This window comes from Carassius auratus, chromosome 30, assembly GCF_003368295.1.
Source record: "Carassius auratus strain Wakin chromosome 30, ASM336829v1, whole genome shotgun sequence".
NCBI lineage: Eukaryota > Metazoa > Chordata > Actinopteri > Cypriniformes > Cyprinidae > Carassius > Carassius auratus.
The window spans coordinates 2,428,173-2,450,540 of NC_039272.1; the positions used below are offsets into that span (position 1 = coordinate 2,428,173).

At 36.3% G+C, this 22,368-nt stretch overlaps 1 protein-coding gene across 1 annotated transcript; it reads right to left on the reverse strand.

The window, feature by feature from the left end:
* Positions 1 to 762: 762 nt before the first annotated feature.
* LOC113048853 (moesin-like) lies at positions 763 to 21,371 on the reverse strand. The gene is made up of 14 exons (XM_026210754.1): positions 21,073 to 21,371; positions 10,966 to 11,049; positions 8,596 to 8,691; positions 7,879 to 8,001; positions 7,473 to 7,624; positions 6,729 to 6,812; positions 6,490 to 6,636; positions 5,781 to 5,877; positions 5,220 to 5,383; positions 4,438 to 4,568; positions 4,191 to 4,351; positions 3,860 to 3,952; positions 3,066 to 3,293; positions 763 to 2,099 (listed from the first exon to the last, which is right to left on the reverse strand). Exons 1-14 carry the CDS (start codon positions 21,082 to 21,084, stop codon positions 1,935 to 1,937), a joined length of 1,737 nt encoding a protein of 578 aa, XP_026066539.1. The 5' UTR covers positions 21,085 to 21,371; the 3' UTR covers positions 763 to 1,934.
* Between the last annotated feature and the right edge of the window lie 997 nt (positions 21,372 to 22,368).

The window sequence follows — 22,368 nt, forward strand, 5'->3', positions numbered from 1 at the left end:
TTTGGATGCCATAATACACGTTTGGAGGTCAAATGGCACTCACTGCACATCACCCCAAAACATCAAGGTGCAGCACTGACACAATTCATATAATTGAAGGAAGGATGAATAGAAAACTGTACAGAGATATTATTGATAGAAATCTGCTGCTATCTACCAGGATGATATAGATGAAATGAGGGTGGCATTTCAACAATACAATGATCCCAAACACACAGCCAAGGAAACTCTCAGTCAATTTTAAAGAAAGTGAAAGTGCTAGAACTGCCCAGCCAATCACCTGACTTAAATCCAATAGAAATCTATGAAAATAACTTAAGATTATAGTTCATACATAAAAGTAGGTCAAGTAATTGTATTGTTTTCTTTGTATGTATGTATTACATGGGTTGTTTCCAAAATCTGGTGGAAAGTTCATGTCATCAGCACCTTTAGAAATTTATTTACAGAGAAAAATGGTGATGTGTTCAATACTACTTTTACCCGCCGTGTGTGTGTGTGTGTGTGTGTATATATATACACATATACATATATATATATATATATACATACACATATACAGCTTTATATTGGCAAATATTCAGAAACTATTGTGACAGTGATAATGACCATATCTGCGTACAATAATGCACACAAGCTATCACTTAACAACTAAAGAAAGAGTAGCAACAACACTGGTGTTTTTTATATTTTATTGACAGTTGCAATGAAAATGTTTTAAGCAGCAGTCTTTTCTGTGATAGATTGACAATTTATAAAAAAAAAAAAAAAACAACACAACGCTGTATGAGATAAGAACAAGCTTCATATTTTAATCAGGAAATCAATGTTCTTATATATCAAAACAGTTTAGGAAGTATCTAAGAGTAAGATCCAAATGAAGAATTCTTCCAATGGAGCTGAGGACATATTGCTTCAGTTCAGCATATTGCCATATTAATAAAAATAAAATTAATAAAGATCACAAAACAACTAAGGCACTGCCTACATGTATGTGGCTATGCGAAACTCTGTTCACTCTGGGTAAATACTGTTCAGAAATAAAGGGAGAAATTCAATCCCGGAAGATGCTTTTTAAGAATCATTCTATTAAAGGATTCTTTAAAATAATACTGCAAAAAATTCAAATGTCTGAAAAACCAAAGTCTCTTAAAAAAAAAAAAAAAAAAAAAAAAAAAAAAAGCTTAAAATGAGAATAGGAATAAAAACTAAACTAAAAATACAGTTTGATATTTTTGCTTCAGTGAAAAAGCGCAAACAGGGAGCAGCCACAAACCTGCAGCAATGAAAGACTAGAACTAAAAGGAATTATCAACAGGGATCTCACACACATGCACACACACACACACACACACACACACCGTTGCTCTTGTGGGTTGCCTGTAATGGCAGAGTGGTTGATGGGAGCAGATAACCATGAGTTTTAATCTATACTGTAGTTGTTTTATTAGAAAGGCACATAGATACAATGTTATAGCAATAGCTAGGCTATTACACCATCACAATGAAACTGTGCAATCTGAATTATCGACTATACTGATTGGAATTGGCACACTGACATGTCTATCTGGAGTGCTTTCGAAAACTATCCTAGCACTGGAATGTTTTTTTTATACTTTAATTCCAACTCTAATCCCAGTTTCACTGAAATTAAAACCCTTTAGTTCAGTTAATCGGCAAACAGTTAATTGTTTTCCAATAAAAAAAAAACTACATCTAGGTCCAAATACAACGCAAAAAAATAAATCTCCCTTATCGTAATGCAGTAACCCACACAAAACTCCTGAATAAAAGGGATTTTTTAACTGTGCAGCATTAATCTATATTTGGCTTTATTTTCTGTTGGAGTGGTGCATTGTGGGTACTGTAGTTCCTCTGCAGAAATTATGCAAAAGGCAGGCTGTAGCTCCCCCTGTTGGCTGACTGCGGTACATTTACATGCACTCGAACTCATCGATTCGCTGTTTGGTGTTTCCAGAGCGGATCTGACGAAGCGTCTTGTATTTATCTCGTCCTGCTCGTACATTCTCAGCGTGGATGAGGTCATTCTGGGTCTTCTTGGTCTCATCACGAGCATTAGCAAGCTCAGATGTAAGAGCCTGTGGAAAAAGAAGATTTTCCGTTTTGTTTTTTTTCTGTTCAAAGTTAATTTCCACTGATAAAGCCTTTTTTATAGACTAATCATGGTTGTCTACTTTCTCCATTGACAAAGTGCAGCTTGGATATTCTGAAAAAAACATCCTTTTGTGCACCACGCACAGCAAATGTCAGATTTATTTGGAATATAATGGTTAAAGGGAAATTCATTCGGTTTTTAATTACTCATCTTAATTTGTGTTCCGGAGATTACGGTTTTGAAAGGACATAAAAGGTATTTCTGATTAAATCTAAGAGCTTTCTGACACATTCTTTCTGACTGTTCATAGATGGAACTACCTCATTCAAAGTCCAGAAAGTTAGTAAGGACTTTGATAAAATAGTCCATGTGACTTCAGTGGTTCAACCTAAATTTTATGAAGCTACAAGAAGACTTTTTTTGTGCAAAAAGTCTTCTTTAATGGTTTCTTCTCTTCCGGGTCATTCTCTGCTGTGCATCATGACGGAACCATGAGACTCATAGATGTGCATTCCTCTGCTTGTAAACAAAGCGCAGCACATGTGTCGTGATGCTCTCGTGAATGGCACTGACCCGAAAGAGAAAAGAGAAGAATTGCTGAATAAAGCCTTTATTTTTTATTTCTTTGCGCACAAAATGTATTCTCATAGCTTCATAAGATTACAGTTAAACCCTGATGTCACATGGACTATTTTAACAATGTCCTTATTACCTTTCTGGGCCTTGCACGTGGTGGTTCCCTCTATGCAGGGGCAGAGCGCACTCCGATTTAAACAAAAATATCTTAATTTGTGTTCTGAAGATGAATGAAGGTCTTAAGGGTTTGGTGGAGTAATTCTTGACAGAATTTAAATTTTTTGGTGAACTACCCCATAAAAATTTTTACTTGAAGTTTTATTTTTCGATGAATTATTCTTTTGAAAATCCTAATGTGAAGTAGTTCTCTCACCAGCAGATGTTGCTGGACTCGCTCGTTCTTCTCAGCCTCGGTCATGCGCTCCTCCTCGCTCCTGTCTTTATAGGCCGCTTCAGAAGTGAATTCTGCGGACGCCTCTGCACTGCTCTCATCATCGTCGTTGTCGTTTTCACTATGCACGGGCTCTGGAACATGGGCTGACATGACTTTGTTCTTCAGCTCCTCTTTAGTCTTCTCCAGGTCCTCCTGCACCTGAGTGGCCTGGAAGAGACACAGCACTGCATTAACAATCACCACACAAAATTCACACCCTGATGTTATTTTCTAGGCCGAATAACAGTTAATACATTTTGTGATGATATTTAATGTGCTTTTTTAATGTGCTTTTTTTAATTTGATCAATAAAGAATGTGGCATTACCACAAGCATGTAAGAACGACATTCTTTAAACAACAAAGCAAAAAATGCAGGCAGATTTAGGAAGTTAACACTTAACAATATCCTAAAAAGGCATATGGTGATAAAAGCATAAAATAATAAAATCACATCTCAACCACATTCATTTTTGTCTTCACACAAGTAACTGTAACAATGTCACACCTCAAGTCATTTTCTCAGATGTGTGGTTTAGATTTCTGCACAACAGTGTGGGGATAGATGGAGAGACGGAGCATTTACTAACTAGCTGAGTATATTTTATATATATATATATATATATATATATATATATAAAATTGACAAAGTTCAATTTAATGTAATCTAAAAAAAAAAAAAGTGTTTTACAATAAACTGCTGTGTTGCACCTACTAAAAAGTAACCATATTTACCTTCAGTTGCCACTCTGATGCTTCCTCCTCTTTCTTCTTTTTGGCATCTTCAAGCAGGGAGATCTTAGAAGTCAACTCAGCCAGTTCAGTAGCCTGTATACACACACACACACACACACTCAGAATCTCAGGGGAACGCGTGTAATTGTGGGTGTCCTGTGCTCTGTGGTTGGAGGATGTTTAGTTCTCATGGAAACTTCATAATTGTAGTTTTGTTACCATAGTTACAACTGTATCCTACTTAAAGTGTTATTGTGAAGCTGTCATGGTGACTAGAATGGTGCTGCCATGGTGACTGCCAGTGTGTATCTTGGTGGTTCTGTTAACTGACCAGATGCTCCTGGTTCTTCATCTGGCTCTCAGACTGCTGCAGCAGAGCCGCTTTGGCTTCCTCTGCCTGACGGCGGTCCCGTTCCAGGCGTTCCGCCTCCTCTTGAGCACGTTTACGCTCCTGATCCAACTCCAGTGCCCTGCGGGTCTGCTCCTCCAGCTCTGCCCACGCAAAATAACCAGTGATTAATGATCATTAACGAAGAGAAGAAAATTTATAATAAAGTGTCAACTTCACTCCATGTCACCTTGCTGAGCTTTTTTCGTCTGTTCCTCTATCACTCGGAGTCTCTCCATCAGCTCCTCTTTTTCTTTTACAATCTTCTCTTTCTCCTTCTCAGCCTGCTCTCTCTTCTTACGCTCATCCTCCAGCATGGCCCTGAAACAAACAGACAGATGTATTAGAACAACATGTCTTTCCTGGCTTTGTGAAGTGCCCAGCTCTGAACAATGAACTAATCATACAACCAATCATCAACACTCAAATAAAACACTTATTATTGTCTCAAAGTGTAGGCGTGTTCCTATTGTGCCTGATAAATGCTTCAAACTACCAACATCTTTTAAAAGCGAACAAATCTTTATTTTTCTCTTTCAATGCTGCTGGACATACGGAGCAAATACAAGTCTGAACAAGACCTAAAGGAGTACTGAGCGTTCAACAACAAACTACAAAAAAATAATAATAATTAATTAAAAATAAAAAAAGTGTCACTCTTGTTCTACAAGAGGATAAATGGGAAAGAATGATCTGAATTTATAAATGTGTGAACAAGACTTTGTTCAAGAGTTCAAGAGTTTGTGAATGAATCCGTTTAATCAATGAATGAGTCAGACACATTATGTGGTTGCCATCTAATGGTGTAAGGATGTAACATACAGAAGTCATCACATAATGAATCGCATCTGAATGAATCCTTTTGGTGATTAGAATCAACATTTTAAAAATCACTGGAATGAATCCAAATGAACACCAATAAATCACAATCCTATCTAAAATCAGCCTCTGTGTGATGTTACTCTAGCTCACCTTTCCATCTTCTTGTGGTTCTTCTCCTCCTTGGCTTGTGCCTTCATCTGCTGGACCTCGATGGTGTCAGGTTTACGGCGTCTCATATAAAGCTCATGGTTCCCCATGCACAGGGCCAGAATTCTCTTATTAATGCGTAAACGCTGGGCATAAAACACAAAGTCCTGTTGGGGAAAAAAAAATAGAGAACATTATATACATATTTCATATGATGCCTTAAAATGTACATGTAAATTACTAAATGTAAAATGCTGCCTACATCACAGCTCCCTAAGTTTGGATCAGAGCCAAAGAAAGAAGGATAAAAGAAAGGAATACTGAAGAATGGGGAAAAAAAAGACAGACATCTACATCCAGACTCTTAACGTCTGTGCTAAAGTGTAAGAAAGAGAAACGTGGAGCTTGAATGGAAAGTCTTCACTGTGATTTCACCATCCTCAAATATCAAATAATGAAACATTACACCACTGCACTGCTTTGCACTGCTTTCGTCTACACCCTGTTTGCATAGAAACCGAACAGAAACTGTGATAAGTCAGACACAAATCTTGTTTGACATACCGGGGCTTTTTTATCAATGGGTTTGATGACGAATTTCTTATCATTGAAAGAAATGTTTCTGATCTCACTCCAGGGGAAGCCAATTTTAGGTGTCATCCTGGAAAGAGAGGAGAGATGAGTCAGGGTTTATCGACACACAAATAAATGTCACTTTTCATGATTTAGCCTACAAGATGACTGAAACGTTAAATCGGTTTATTTTTTTTGATTTAAAATGTTGGGAAATATCTAATATGGTTTAAAACTGATTTGTGTGACTTTCAAAAGCACAAAAGAAATACTGAAAATAATTGTTTTAAATAATAATTATTATTATTATTATTATTATTAACTAAAATAAAAAAACTGTGTGCCTGTAATCCTGTGATGTTGAATGTTTAGCAGCCAATACTCTTTCAGATATCAGTCTAATATACCGAATTGCTAAAGAAATATTTAGTATTATAATAATGTTGAAATTGGTATAACCGCTGAAAACCATGATACATTTTTTAGGATTCTTTGGAGAATATATATTTACATTTAATTATTTTGCAGACGTGACCAAAGTGACTTACTTTATATTTTTTGTTACAATTCAAGTCTTAACTGTCACTTTTGATCAATTCAATGCATCCTAGCTGAATAAATGTAATAATTTTTGGAAGAAAAAAAATGTTTTTTGTTACGTTTCATCAAATTGGTTTCTAAATGTTAACGTAGCAAGTACTTGTCATTCTGCTCGTAGATGTTGAGTCCCAGGGCATCCACACCCAGCCACAGCTCTGATCCTTTCTTATTCTTGATACTGAAGTAATTCACACCATACATCTCCAGATCCTGAGCTATCTTCAGATACTCCATCATCGAGTCCTCTCTGAAACACACACATTCTCATTCTGTCTGGTGTTTGTGTGTGTGACAGACAGGGTCACTGCGGTCAGAGATAAAACATTTCACTGGCTGTACCTCAACATGCCCTTGTGCTCCTCATGCCAGACCTGAATTCTTTCCTCCCATTGCTCCTTATTCAGCTTGTGCTGTTCCAAAACTCTGCAGAGAAGAGATTACACACACATGCTCGCATTCAGAATATCAAACACATTCCGAACATGTTCTCGGGCTCATACCTTTTAACAGAACATTATGTTCTATGCTTTAAGCCTACAGACACTGTGGCCTCTGCCATTTCTTTAATGCATTTTATTTAACTGAAATATGGATTTTCTCAGTGTAAAATTAAGATTATGTATAAAAAAATAAACAATGAATTAATAAAAATAAACATTCATTGTCAGCTATCTTCATTATTGATTTTAGCTATTACAGCCCTAGCCCAAATAATTTATTATATACCACTCTAGGTGTAATTCAATAAGATACGATACCACACAGCACTGATATTCAAACCATATACTTTAATACTGACTTGGTCTGAAACTTAAAAAGCAACTAATACACAGTTTTTGAAGAGTAAAGAATTTAATTTACCTTTAAAATATTTTTATTACATATAATGCCTATTTTAAGCAACAATGTTGTCTCGTCTTCTGCCAATTGTAAATATTGTGTAGTTACAATACTGTCATTATAACAGACTTCTGGGCTTTATTCGTTTCTTTCATTAAGTAGTTTAGCAATGTTTAGATGCTGATTTTAGAGCACTGCATACACAACATAAGAAAAGCCCCACTGGTATCTGTGTATGCACACCTCTGTGGGAGCAGTTTCTCACTGGACAGGTATCCAGGAGAGTGAACATCCTTGTTGTAGTCAGTATATTTGGCCTGCACTGCATAAGACGCCAGCAGCACTGCAGTCTCCGGGGGGCAGTAGATGTCATCATTCAGGATCCCCTCTTTCACCTGAAGTAAACCAACAAGGGAACTGTTTTAAAGCAAGAAATGCTTTGTTGTTGGCTTGTAAGCGAAGACGGTGGTACAGTTCCTTCACTGACCACCAGATTGTGCAATATGACAATCACATGATCACTTTCCAAGACCCTGAGCTCATTTCAATTGACTCCAGTTGACATGGCTTCTATATGAACATATCTAAGGCCACATCGTGCATTTAACTTGACCTTAGACGTACAGTGACACTGTAAACACACTCAGACCTGAAGGAAGAAGAGTCTTTGAGTCGCCTCTTGAATCAGCTCCTCCGAAACATCTTCAGGGTAAAACTTTGCTCTGAATTTAAATAGCAAAGGACTCTCCTTGCGGACGTCTTGAGCTGTAACCTAGGCAACAAAGAATTAAATAGAATCACTTTTTCAGTCATTAATTCCACCGACCTGTCAGCACCAACATGTCTTTGAGTACAAATTAAATGACCTCTCATTGACTTTCCCACTGGGCACAATTATTGGGAAAGAAGAAAATTGGAAGACAAGGCTGGAAAAGGTTGACAACTGCAGGTTTCACTAGAAAGTGATGCTAATCAGAGAAATCTTTTCAGTGGCATACTGATTAAAGTGTTCGTTGACAGGTTTTTCTTTATTTCATCATTTATAATGAAGAAAAGATTCAAAGGTGGCATGATGAGAACTATACTATTGAATTAAAATATGCTGTTGTCTGTAAAAATGTTTTACACAAAATGCAATCCTTAGTAGACTCTAAAACACTGAAAATTAACAACCGTTTCAAACACGTCATCTTCTGCACAATTATAATCATGATTTACTGTTTACTGCACAGTACTGCACGGTACTTTGCACAATTAAAATCATAGTAAAATGAACTTGATGACATGAAATACTGACAAAATATATGTATGACAAAAAGATCTTGTACTAATGAGATATTAAAATGCAATATGCATTCACACACACCTTCTTGTTGAGTTTAAGCCAGGTGGTAAAGCCTTTAGTATCCTGGTACTGCAGTCCAAAAAACCACACCTCCCTTAACCCAATGGTTTTCACCACCTATAAAACACATACATGTTAAATAAACAGGCATGTTAAATAAAATAGCATTGCCGCACATCCATAACACACACACACATGTGCTTTTTGTAATAGAGGGATCTGAAAGGCAGACTGAAGCTCAAATTCCTCTTCATGGACATGGAAAAAGTGGAATTACAACTGGGACTGCACCCATATATTTAATATTCACAATGTAGTTGTGCTCATTTAATAATTAGTTTAAAATCAATAAATACGAATTATTTTAATTATCTTATGACAGAGATGTTTTAATGGAGCGACTGAATTAAACTTCAGTAAAAACCAGCAGCGCCTCCACGAGGTCAAAGGTTCAGTTATTTAATGACTGCCGTATGCATTTCGTTTTAAAGCAGGGGTGGAACGCTCCAGAGGATCTATGACTGTGACCACATACACACAAGAAGACACTCGCTATTCTAGGTCAAGAGTGTGTGTGAGACAGACAGCAATGGAAAATGTGAGGTACTGTCAAATGCTGGCTCACAACTGCACCAGTCAGACCATACGTGTCTGAAAATGATCTAAGCTAAAAAGAGACAGAGAACGAAATGTGGAGAAAGAGAAAATATTGTGTTTATGTATGATCTGAAACAGAAAGAGGTGACGCTTCTATCAGTCTCTTCTGAATATAACATCATGCTGTCTGCACTGGAGGATTAGGATAGGGGTTATTTTAGGACAATTAACAGGAAGTTGGATACACACAACCTGGACACACACATTTATTTATATTCAAAATCACTCACTAGTATAAGTACAATACAGTTTTTTTTTCAGTAATACAGTAATAACTGATAGTACATTAAAAGTCTTTCTGCTGTATCGGTTTATTACCAAATACAAACTCATTTTTATACACCGTCTTATAGGTTGCTGCATTCAAACACTCAAATTCACTTTTTGGGTAAATACATTTTGGGTCATATACATTTAGAAAACACTAAATGTTAAAAATTTGGGGTCAGTAAGATTTTTTTAAGTTCACCAAGACTGCATTTATTTAATCAAAGCACAGTAAAAACAGTAATATCCTAAAATATTAATAGAATGTAAAATATCTATTTTAAAATGTAATTATTCATGTGATGGCAAAGCTGAATCGTCAGCAATCTTCAGTGTCAAATGATGCTTCAGAAATCATTCTATTCTATTCTATCATTCATTATTTTAATATTATCAATTTCGAAAACAGTTACTTATGTTGCTTTATGATTTTGTTCAAAATAAATAAAAATAAAATAAAAAATCTTTAAAAATGTTTTTTTAATTAATAGAAAACTCAAAAGAACAGCATTTATACAAAAACTTGAATTTAATTTATTTGAAGTACAAATATTTTATAATATTGTAAATGTATTTCACTTTTGATCAATGCAATGCAATAAACTGCAGAATAAAATAAACTCTGTTACTGACTGTGGATCTGTCTTGATGAAGTACTTGAATGGACATGAAAATCTCGAAAACTAAAAATATTATTGAGACTTACTAAAAGACCATCATTGTAATTTCATCTGATAATATTACTATTTTAAATTTACATATAACTTTTTTATTATTATTTTTATTATTATTATATTTAAATTGTAATATTCAGTAGCATATACGTTTTTTTGCTGTTGTATGAAAGATGATAAAGTATAATTTCAGTAGTACTAGTATTGACTTCTAAAGCTTTGGTATCATGTCAACAGGAGACCTTCTAAACTCAAACCGACGACTAAATCCTGCTGGAAAAAATAACAGAACTCCACAACCTACACAAAACTGGCTGAAGAATGAACGCTCTGTGTGTGTGAGAGAGAGAGAGAGACAGAGTCTGTGAGTGTATGGGAAATTAAAGGTTGCTCAGGAACAAAGCTGCCTATTATCAAGTGTACGAAAGATTGACTTCATAGACGTGATGTACAGAGGGACTAAGAGTGAGGTGGAGGGGACTGTACAGAATTACAGCCTGAGGAAGAAGCAGAGTTAGAAAGAGGAAGGGTGGAGGGAGGGAGAAATCCCACACAAGAAGGATTTCCAGTTCTTAATCTAAACAGAGCTAGACACAGCTTCTGTCACGGTCTTAAGTTTCCAATGCAAGTCAATGTAGCTGCTGTATTCACAGCCATTAAGAAGACATTTAATGCAGGTTTATGAGGAGCAGGATGCTGAATTAATAAGATCTCAATGTGGACAGTGCTTTTAAATTATTGAAGGAAAAAAATTAAATAAATAATAAAAATAAATAAAATCACACACACACACCTGGTCAAATAACTGTTTCCCCGTGGTGCTGGGCTGGATGGCAAACTCCAGCTCAGCGTCCATCGTAGTCACACGAACACTGATCTGGAAAGAGGGGGGAAAAAATCAAATGAATTAATTATTTTTTTAAAGAATACAATACATTAAGCCAGCAATTAAAATTTATCAAAAATTACGGTAAATAAATACATTTATGTTGAAACTTTTTTAGAACAAACATTACAACAAGAAAACACATTTTTATAATAATATATAATTTTTGCTTTTACCAAAAGATATAACACAACCACTAATATTTTTTTTTTATAAATAGTAATACTAATACTAAAAATAAATTAATAATAAATAAAGAATTAGTAATGAAATACAATATTTATAACAGGAGTTACGAAAGGAGCAGGAAACACACTTATAATCTTATAAAAGATTTCTGTTTTCAGTACTGTTCTTTTTAACTTTCTTTCCATCAAATATTACAATGATTTCTGAAGGATCATCACAGGAGGAATAACTGCATTTAAAAACTGTATAATGGAAAATATTTAGATTGCAGTTATTTTATATTGTAATTTTGACTAAATGAATATTCTTGGTTTTTTGCTATCACCATATAAATGAGGCCTTGGCGAGCATAAGAGACGTCCTTCAAAAATATCAAGAAATTTACTACTAACCCGAACACATTTTTATTTAGCAGCAGTGAATGTATAATACAAAAAAGGGCACTCAATACATTCAGACAAAAAGCAAGTTAATTTACAATAAAATCTGAATCATTCATTCCCTGATTAACATGAAAGCATGATCAATGAAAATAATGATGTTTCATGGTCAGCTTAAACATCTTTAATAGCTTATACTATCTAGAAAGAGTCTGAACCCTTATGAAAGAGCACTATAAAAGAGGCTTGATGTGTGCGTGTTTTGATCTGCAACAAAGCGTGGCCTGCTGTTTTAACATGATGGATTGCACCCTGGATAAGATAAAAACAATGAAAGGAAACAGTGAGAGGAACGAATGAAAAAAGATATCCCCCCTCTCTTCTTTCTCTGTCTTTCTCACCCCATCCCCACCTCCACCCCACACGATGCTGATGACCACACCTCCAATAACCATGGAGACACATTATGCAAAGTGCCTCACTTCCTCTCACTATACAATAACAACCAATCACAGCACACCTCCTGATAATAACAGATCATTCCGAGGATTCGGTTTAATTCACAACTATGCAAATAAAATCAGCCCACTTTTATTCATTTTATTTCATTAATTAGAAAACTAACCAGTGTTTTATAAAAATGTCTCTGAAATATGGATGTTCTTATTGATGTGGTCCATTTAAAGTTTTGTTGTTAATCAGCTTTGTGTGCACAAGACATAAATAGTTCTATTTAGGCACACGCACACACACACCTTCAGCTAAGCTGTACCCATAATGCCCTGCTTCATCTAGCAGCTGCCTGTGAGGCAGAGCAGTGTCCATGTGCTCAGACTCTTAAGAGCTCATCATACCATTTGCACATCAATGAACCCAAAAGTCTTCTAAACAATCGTCACAAAGAGAAGCACAAATGAGATTTGACAGTTGATATTCAAGACTCATGGGCCAAAGTATGGGGCCAGATTTTAAGGGAATAAATAAACAAAAAGAAGAAATATTTAAAAATATGCAGACATTCAGCCTTAATAGTATGCTCAATAACCCGAAAAAGCATTTTATCACATTCAGTTATGATTTACATCACATAAATGACCGTCTATATTTAAAAGAAAGTTTACTTCACTGTATATTCCTAACATCATTTAAGTGTCGTAAAACATTTAAGATTGTGTTGTATTTTAAAGGGGTCATGAACTGAGGAATCGATATTCCCTTGATCTTCTGACTGGGTCACTGTGCTAGAAAAACATTCTGTATGTTTCAGAACTCAAAACTTTCTTGTTAGTGTAAAACCTACCACTCTATGATGTAACAGTGTGGCTAAACATCACCTCCACAGAAGAAGAGCAATGCCTGCTTCTACTTCACTGCCTGTTTAGCCCCGCCCACCGAGTCTACATCACTGCCTGTTAAGCCCCGCCCACCGATACACGTACATAGTTAGCTATGTGAGAGTCAAAAGCTTGTCTACACAAAACCAGACGAGAAACTATCTAATGAACATTATTTTTAATGAAATTCCAGACTGCGCAAGTAAGAAGTTGGTCTTTTGATCACTTAATTCTCACAGATTTGTCTATAAACAAGGCATAGGATTTTCAGAAAGATTGAAACTAAAAGACGATGCTGTGCCGACTATATTGGATCTGACTGACAGTAATGTCGCAACATTACGTATTCATTATAGATTTGTCTTTTATTACAGATCGTTTGATATGCACCAAGTATTTATCACAGCAGCTTCCATCCCTGAAGGATGTACACTGTGAAACATACACAACTGTTATCCAATCAGTGTGTGTTTACAATCCTCCACGCCCATCTAAACACAGCGTTCTGATGAGGGTCAAAAGAGGACAGAGAATAGCCTATTACTTCTAAATTATGATGTTTTTGTATGTACAAATCTTGATACCATCATACATGGACGTCACAGAACAGTACAAAATAAAAAACAAAGGCAGTTCTAGACCCCTTATATCTTATCTCACAGTCTTTCACTGATAAAACAGAAGCGTCACTGGGATTCATTTTCAGCTTCTATGGATAATCAAGCCACTTTCTTAGATTTGATGACCCAACTTTACATCAACACATTCCCTTACTAATTCATATCCACAAAGTTTCTCATTCCATTTGTGTATATCAACACACCCTGCTTCCTCATATCTACACACTAGCTTAATCACACACCGCCTTGAAGACATTTTTCTACAAATATCCTGATTTTCTCATATCCACACACTAAACTCTCATCTGCATTACATGTCAGATGTCTTGTGCTGCTGAATGTTATATAAGACTAGATATTCAGCACAGAAAGTGATATTCAGATCATGAAACATTAGCAGGTTGTGAGATGGCTGGACTTTGAAACTGTATTTGAAACCCAGGTGTGTGTTATGCGTGTGCACAAAGTATGATACAAAGTGTGTTATCAAGCACTCTAGCATTGACATCAGTATGAGGTGATTCATTTGGGTTTAGCCTTTCTGTGTGTGTGTGTGTGTGCGCGAGTGAGAGTGAGAGAAAGCGAAAGAGCGAGAGAATCCTAGCTCTGCTGTTTCACAGGCTTACATCAGCCAGTTGGAACAGAAAGAGAACAAGCAGAACTTTCCCCAGGACTGTACGATTTTTCTGCTTCTTTCCACTTCCACTTCTCTCGGGGTCTGGGAGAGAGTTCTTTTCACAAGCTCCAAAATAACCTCTCTCTCTCTCTCTCCCCCTCGATCTCACTCTTTCTCTCTGTCAGTAATGACAGATTTGTGTGTGTGTGTGTGTGTGTGTGTGTTTGTTTGAGGGTGGCAGTACATATGGAACAGCATACTGGTCAGGTAATGGACCCTCTCATTCCAGAGGTGGACTCACAGCTCACAGGGTAAATATAGCTCAGGTCTTGATGAAACAGGAACTAAATATGCGAAGCTCAGCCTGGACAGGGTGTGTGTGATGTGTGTGTGATGGGTGTGTGTGATGAGTGGACCCGCCAGAGGTTCTCTGCCCCTATTCTTAGAACAATCACCCGGCCTTTACTCAGACGCTCTCACAGACACACACACACACAGTGAACAATGATACTCACACAGTTACACACAGAACTGGCAAAGAATAGGCTAAACATAGTATTTGCACTTTTAAGAAAAGTGATTTCAATCATATGAACGCATTAGCCTGTGACATATGTAGCTCTGTGACAAAAGATAACCCACAATGGTTGAAGATCTGACAGAAATAAAGATTCCACAGGGGAATTGATTCTGAGTGATAACTTTTAAACCCAGACCTCATGTGAGTGCAATGTTGTTAAACAATGGTACATGCTTTTGTTGTAGCCATCATCCGTTTTTTAATAATCATGTTTAAAATCAGAATTTCTGGTGAGAACTACATAGCAAATGAAGTAAAACACACCATGATTAGTATGCATAATTTGCAATACGCATAGAATATATTATTTAATTACATAATCAACATCTTTAAATCAATAGATTTATATTTATCCATCAATTCTATTTTGGCTGCACAATTCAATGTTATTGTAGTTCTTTCCCATCATCCAAGTTGTTCTGTACAACTTCTATTCTTCAAATCAAAGTTTATAATGTTGTGATTCATCTCGTATACAGCTGGCTGGTTTGGTTCCTGGCTTATAGACGTTTCAGAAACACTTGTTTCTTTTTCTTTAATCTCTATGGAAAAAAATACTTCCAGAACAAAAGACTGCTAAATACGTCGGCGGGAACTGTTGTACCTTTTTGAGCAGGGCAATTTCTTTGACATGCGGAGTTGTATTACTAATGTGAAGTCTTTCAAAATGTCAGGCTTCCATTCAGTCAGAATGCTGTTTTAGAAGGGAGCTGTATGTGCATTAGACAGCAGGGCTGTGCTCACTAGGGTCTGGGTCAGTTCATGTGTGAAGTGACTTGGGCAATGGGCATGCAGTAAAAATGCTAATTCTGACTTATGACAGAGCCCAGATTTGGCAAACAACCCTTTGTATTTGTAGAGCATACACCAGAATCACTTAAACACACACGCACACTAAAAAAAAATCCAGTATGTGTAAAGAACACATTCACCACACACACACACACGAGCTGTAGGCCTGGAAAATGCATTCAAACAGGGACATAATGGCTGTAGCTTCTATCGGGCAGACGAGTTGAGATCAAATCCTAACAAGCTCTGTATATTTGTGTTTATTCTATCATTACCCTCGGCTAACTGACACCACACCTAACTGTGGTGGTGAAAGTCAACCTCTGTTCTTCTCACTCCCTCGCCCTCTTCTGGTTGTCTGATTCAGGATAATGACAATACTTCCTCCAACAATCATAGAGCCAGCTAAATCTGAGTGCATCTGTGGCCAAACCTCGTCTGCACTTTTGCTTTTAATGCACATTAGCCCACACATTTGTCTGTGTCTAAAATGGAAAAGTGATCAATGAAAATGTCAATAACATGCTGCCGATAATTAGGCTAGTTTAGCTTTCTTGTGTGTGTGTGTGTGTGTGTGTGTGTTTTCCACTGTAGTATGCAACAGAGGAAAACTAGCAGTGCCATGTCACGGCACCATTAGAGCTTAATCAAAGTCAAATTATTGTCATTTCTAGTAGTTTGGAAACTATTATGAGAAAGTTTAAAACAGCAAACAGGTAATACAAGACCTTCACCACAAAACAAACCTGCATGAAACAACATTTAAAGCTGGTAGAAATGTAGAAACAATCTTAAAAACAGGAACTGTCCAGGACTTCCATATTGCAGGGAAATATTTACATGAATAACTTGACCAGCATCTTGTTACTGCAGGATCAAATCTCTCTTGAAACCCACTTTACAGACAAACTACTATACATTTACCCAAACATATCAGTACTAACGTCCAATGCTGAAACAGGATTAAAAAAAAAAAAAACATAAATATGAATTTGAAATGTGGCTCTATTTTAACAATGAGCAATTTATTTAAATAAAAGGTTTACATTCCACTCGTGTCGATTAAATAATCGAGGTCCTTATAGCTACACCAAACGCATGAATCCAGCTCATTTTCTCTTGAGTGGAAGTTCTTTAAAAATAAAACTGACACCAGCATTATGAATTTACATAATAGTCTTGTACAAAATATCTTGCTCAAAGCTATAGAGCTTTTCATGTGACTGTCTAAAACCACTTGCAAATGTATCCAACTATTTTAGCTCATAATCATAATCTGTATTGCTTTAAAGTAAACCGTTCAACAAACTCCTCAAACCCCCCTGGAGCTTTACCTTATTAAAGATCGTCAATCTGACCATAAGTGTGTGTGTGTGTGTGTGTTTGCAGTTAATCCATCCACTTTGCACACACCAGAGACCTCCAACCCCCTTCTAACTTCATGGTCATGGTAACCAGGTCAGGAATAATACCGAAGCAGTATATTTATAATATTAAATGTAATGACATACATTATTGCCTGAAATTTCAGAACACTTTGGATCATCCGGATGGTTTTAAATCAGTTACAGGACTTTCAGTGTGTGTACTGAACCAAATATGTGTACATTTGTCGACAGAATTAAACCTGAACTTTAAATATGGGGTTTCAAAGAGAGGTATGTTCTAGAAAATCCAAAACAAAAATGTATACACTACCATTCAACGGTTTGGGGTGGGTACAATTTTTTTGTCTTGAAGGAAACTAAGACATATTCAGCAAGGATGCATTAAATTGATCAAAAGCGACAGTGACATTTACAGTTTTACAAAAGTTTTCATATAAATGCTGTTTTTAAGCTTCCTATCCATTAAAGAACCCTAAAAATCAAAAATGCGTCAGAGTCCATCAACATATTTAAGTTTTCAACTTGATTCTCAAGCACCAAATCAGCATATTACAATCATTTCTGAAGGACTGTGTGACGCTGAAGCATAGAGTAACAGCTGCTGAAAATTAAGCTTTACGTTATATTTTAAAATTATGAAATGTACTGAAATAGAAATTTAGAATAGAAAATTATTTTAAGTTGTAATGATATTTCAGAATATTACTGTATTTTTTATTAAATAAATTCAGCCCTACACCGCATCTTTCAAAAACACTGAAAATTGTACCAACCCCAAATTTAACGAGAGCAGTGTGTATATACAGACTTCTGTGATAGAAACATATATACTTTATAAACTGTTTATGCAATTTTGCACAAGGGTCGCATAAGTGTTAAGTTAACCTTTATCAGGATCTCACTTCTCGCCTGCACACTCCCTCTGACCTGAACCTACAGAGGTCACAAAACTCCCACTCCGTACACTCAGAAACTGATGACTGGAGATAAATGCATATGTGTGAGTGCCTGCACTTGAAGGAAGAGAAAGAGAGGAGTGTGTCTGTTATAAGAGAAGCCATTTCAGTACATTAGCTTTGATCCACAGCTGCATTTTGGGCACCAGACATGTCCAGAGGAAAAGGGGCCCATACCCAATACACAAAGCGGAGTGTGTGAGAGCGTATGTGTGCAGCTCGGCAGTTCTGCGAAACTCCAAATAAGGCACTGCATCAGCGTCAAGCCTGGCTGGCCCCGAACAGGAAATGCTCAAACAGGAAGTGATGTAAGCACTGAAACCTTGAGTCATTTTCGGAAAGAGACTCTTAGACTTGCAGGAGTCTACAATCACGGCTACTGTCACAAGGTTCTGCCAATTTTATTCCTTAAGCAGATCCAAACCTCTGTAAATGCATCCAATGTAGCCAGTGATGAGAAACCCATCTACTTCTACTAGACTAACTTCTATTATCACAAAAAAAAAAAACATCTATTCTCTGGTGAGAAAAAAAAAAAAAAACACGTACTATCTAGTGTGTAGCAGTCAGCCACACAACCTCACCGAAACTCCTCATTTTAGTTTCATGTTTCATCTGTTTTCTCAGCCCAAACACCTCTGATATTACATCCGGTTAACATTTACACTCACACTCACACTGTTCTTGTTCTAAGCTTCAGAACATGAGGGGAAACTAACTCTAACCTTCATGTAAGCTATTGTGCAAGGACGTGATGCTATTTTAAGAAACAAAATAACTTGAAATTAGAGTCTAACCCCAATATCATTATATCAATACTCAAATGTCTAATACAGCCATTTAACAGGGTAATAACTCACAATATATTAATAAAAGCATTACAGTATTTAAAGTACTTAGTGCTTCACAGATTAAGAGTTTGTCAAATCTTTAATTCACATTTTCATGTAGGTCTACATCATTACTAGGGCACTATGAAATTTGTTTAATTTTTTTCCAAATTCCATTTTTTCGTTTTTTTATTTTTCTCAACTCCTTTTTAATTGTTAGATTTAATTGCATTAATCAAATACATGTCTAATTAATTCAAATCATAACATACATTTTACAAAAATGTATTAAAAGTTTAACAAAAATGACATGTTTAGGGCCCTATGAAATGTTTTATTGTTACCTAACTCTGTGTTTTAGCATGTCTAATTATTTAAATGCATAAAAACAACTTAATTTAAATATATAAAATAAAATAGCCTTATGAAAAAAAAAAATCCTCTCAGAAATTCTGTTGTGTATTTACATGTTTCTGGTTATCAAATGAAGTCATAAAACATTCATTTTATTTTTCTTTTAATTATAGAAAATAAGCACTTTATTATTTTGGTAAACAAAGGGGATTTAACAAAGGAACTATTCAAAATAAAACACGGAAGAAATGTTGTGTTAATCTTCCTTAAAAAAATAATGTTTCATTTTAGTAGTAGTAGTAGTAGTAGTAGTAGGCTGTACATTCTGCTGAACAATAGTAATACATTTCTGGCAAATACTTGTCTTTAAATTAAATTAAAAATATTTTGTTTATGCTATGTGCAATGCTAAAGAAAGGCTTAATTATCATGTCTTAAAGGCTAGTCATTTGGGTATTTACATGGTACTTTTCAAAGAACATTATGCTACAAGCCCCGAGATCACGGCACATGCCCATGGTACTTTTTTTTCTGGTGGTTCTTTTTAATACTTGTAATAGATGACTCATGCAATACTAACTTCTGACACCCTAACAATGAAAGTCATTTCATGGAGGAAGTACAAAAAGAATGATTAAACGAAAAACTTTGTAGAAAGTGATGTGTCCTTCCATCCTACTGTTGTTCCGTGGTATTAAATTTAATCTTAACCTAAATAATGATTCATTAATTGTGAGGCGTAACCAACAAAAACGAAATTATAAAAATCATGAACTCTTGCCACAAAAAAAAAAAAAAATTCTGCTTTCTACTGTATTTGGGTGAGCACCCCGCCTTGGCCAAGATTGCACCATGAGCTCGCCTGGCCCTCCCTAGTGACATACGAACTCCAAAACCCTAGAACAGCCGCTTCCGACACGCCTCATATTTCTAATCCGGAACCACTTATCAAATGCAGATAAAAAAACATGCAATTATGCTGCTTGGCAGAGGCTTAAATGAACTGAACACATGAATCATTTTGAATGAATGTTCAAATAAGTGAATGATTTTGTGCCATGCCTGTTTTCATTCTTTTTTTTTAATTTATTTTAAATGACAAACTGGAATGAAAAATAACAGACTTGATCACCCATCATGGGGGGAGGTGGCTTTAAACATTATTTCCTGACATTTTTAGTAAATGTGCAGATGTGTATAATTTAATTAAATATAATACAACTAGTGTTTCTATAAAATTGGTTAAGATTTAATAACTAACTCAATAACACAAAAAGACGTTCTTGTTGCCACCTACTGGTGTAATGATATCAGTGAACGAGTCTTTTGTGAACGCATTCAAAAGATTCGACTCACTTGGAATCAAATACCCCAGACTAGACTGTTCACGGCAACGATGATGGAAAGCCAATCAGATTTGGGGAGGGAGGAGGTGGGGGGTTACATGTTGTCACCGAGTAACGGTTCAGTCTCGATACAACACAAAACCCCACAGCCAGAGAGAAATAAATGAGTAGAAATGGTTTGGAGGGGGAAAAATAATAATTCTAAGTTCATGTTAATGTCTAGACAATTACTTATAGGATACAACATACAGCGAAGGTATGAGGACAGAAAAGCAAAGAAATTAATAAAGTACAGAAGTCGGCCTTTTAATTTCCAAAGCAACAAGTTATTCTTCAGTGCATTCGGGTGGAATAACCGACCGTCACTGTCCAGATAATTAACTCTCGCTATAAATAGTGCACTGCTCATGGCCTACTGTTCACCCGCGGGAATTAGCAGACAAAAATGCCAACTAGAGAAAGAGAAAGACCATCCTCGCCCCTTTCGAGCGCCTACGGGTCGCTCCTGTTTCACCAAAAATATGCGCAGCTTTCAAAAGCACGGTGAAATATCTTCCCGTCTTTGTTTGATAGCTACAGCTGAAAACTCACACCAACCGTTTCCATTTCTCAAGGGTAACGATACTCACCGTTTTCGGCATTTTGTCCCTTCTCTCGCGGACGTGTCACAAACTGAGCTGATACAATGAAGTCAACAGAAAGCCAAACTTTTTCCCATCGGCCGATGTCCACGCGCAAGAGTGAGCAACAGCCTCCGCCAAAGCTTCTCCTCAAATCTCTTTCAGATCCCGAGGACAAAGTTTCACTTTTCGCTGCTTCTTTTGTCACTCAGAGAACTATTGGTGGCCCTTGAGTCGTCTCGTTTCCTGCTAACGGAACTGACTTTTTTGAAAACCACACCCAGCCCAGCCGATGCATGCACACCAAAAGCGCGATTGACTAAACTCCGCCCGCTTTCTCACAGGCCCCGTTATTCGCTGCTGCTTTGTGTGCGCGCGCTCTGGGAAAAGCGAGGTGGGGGTATCCCTCACAATTCCAAAAGTGACGTAATTTTCCACAGAAATTCCTCTGTTGATTGGCAGATTTTGGTTCGGGAAATGCGTTTCACTCGAGGAACACAGCGATACTTTATATGGACTTGAAACTTAATCGTGTTATGTAACTTGTCTCAAAGTTGATCGAATTAAATTTTAAAGAAATAAGAGATCAAAGGAAAGACCTACTGATAAACACTGTCAGTATCTTTTAGAGCATGTAATATGTGATCCTGTATCACAAAACCAGTATTAATGGTCAGTTTTTTTATTTTTTTTATACATCATCAGCTGAATAAATAAGATGTCCATTGATGGTTTGTTAGGATAGGGCAATATTTGGCAGATAAATATTTTAAAATGAAAGTCGTGACATTTGACATGTATGGTAACCAAAACTCTGCATTTAACAGAGCACCAATGGTGCACCAATGGTATCTTAATATGGCAAATTATGAATATTATCTCACTGAAGATCGTACAATCTACCGGTTTCCCATACAAAAAGTACTGTGTTGGTACAGTCACGGATTAATATGTAATACCATGGTACTTTGATATAATATACAAAGTTACTTCATGCTTGTCATAAGTAGCATAGGGTACTAGATCAAAATGCAGAAGCATGCTACTTTTTGGTAGTGCTGAATGTTAATGGGATGAGTTCAAATTAATCTCTTAATTTCACTGTGTGATATCAAAACAGGACGGGTTTTATCACGATAGCTGGAGGTTTGGAGTTTCACTGCTTTGACTGAAACTTGCCCATGAAAAAAAATGGCTGCTCGTGCTCATGAGCTTTGTACAAGCACCATGCTGAATACTTTAAACTGAGCAGTAGTTTGAGGAAACTGTTATTTATTGCCATAGACTACAATTAGAACAATCATT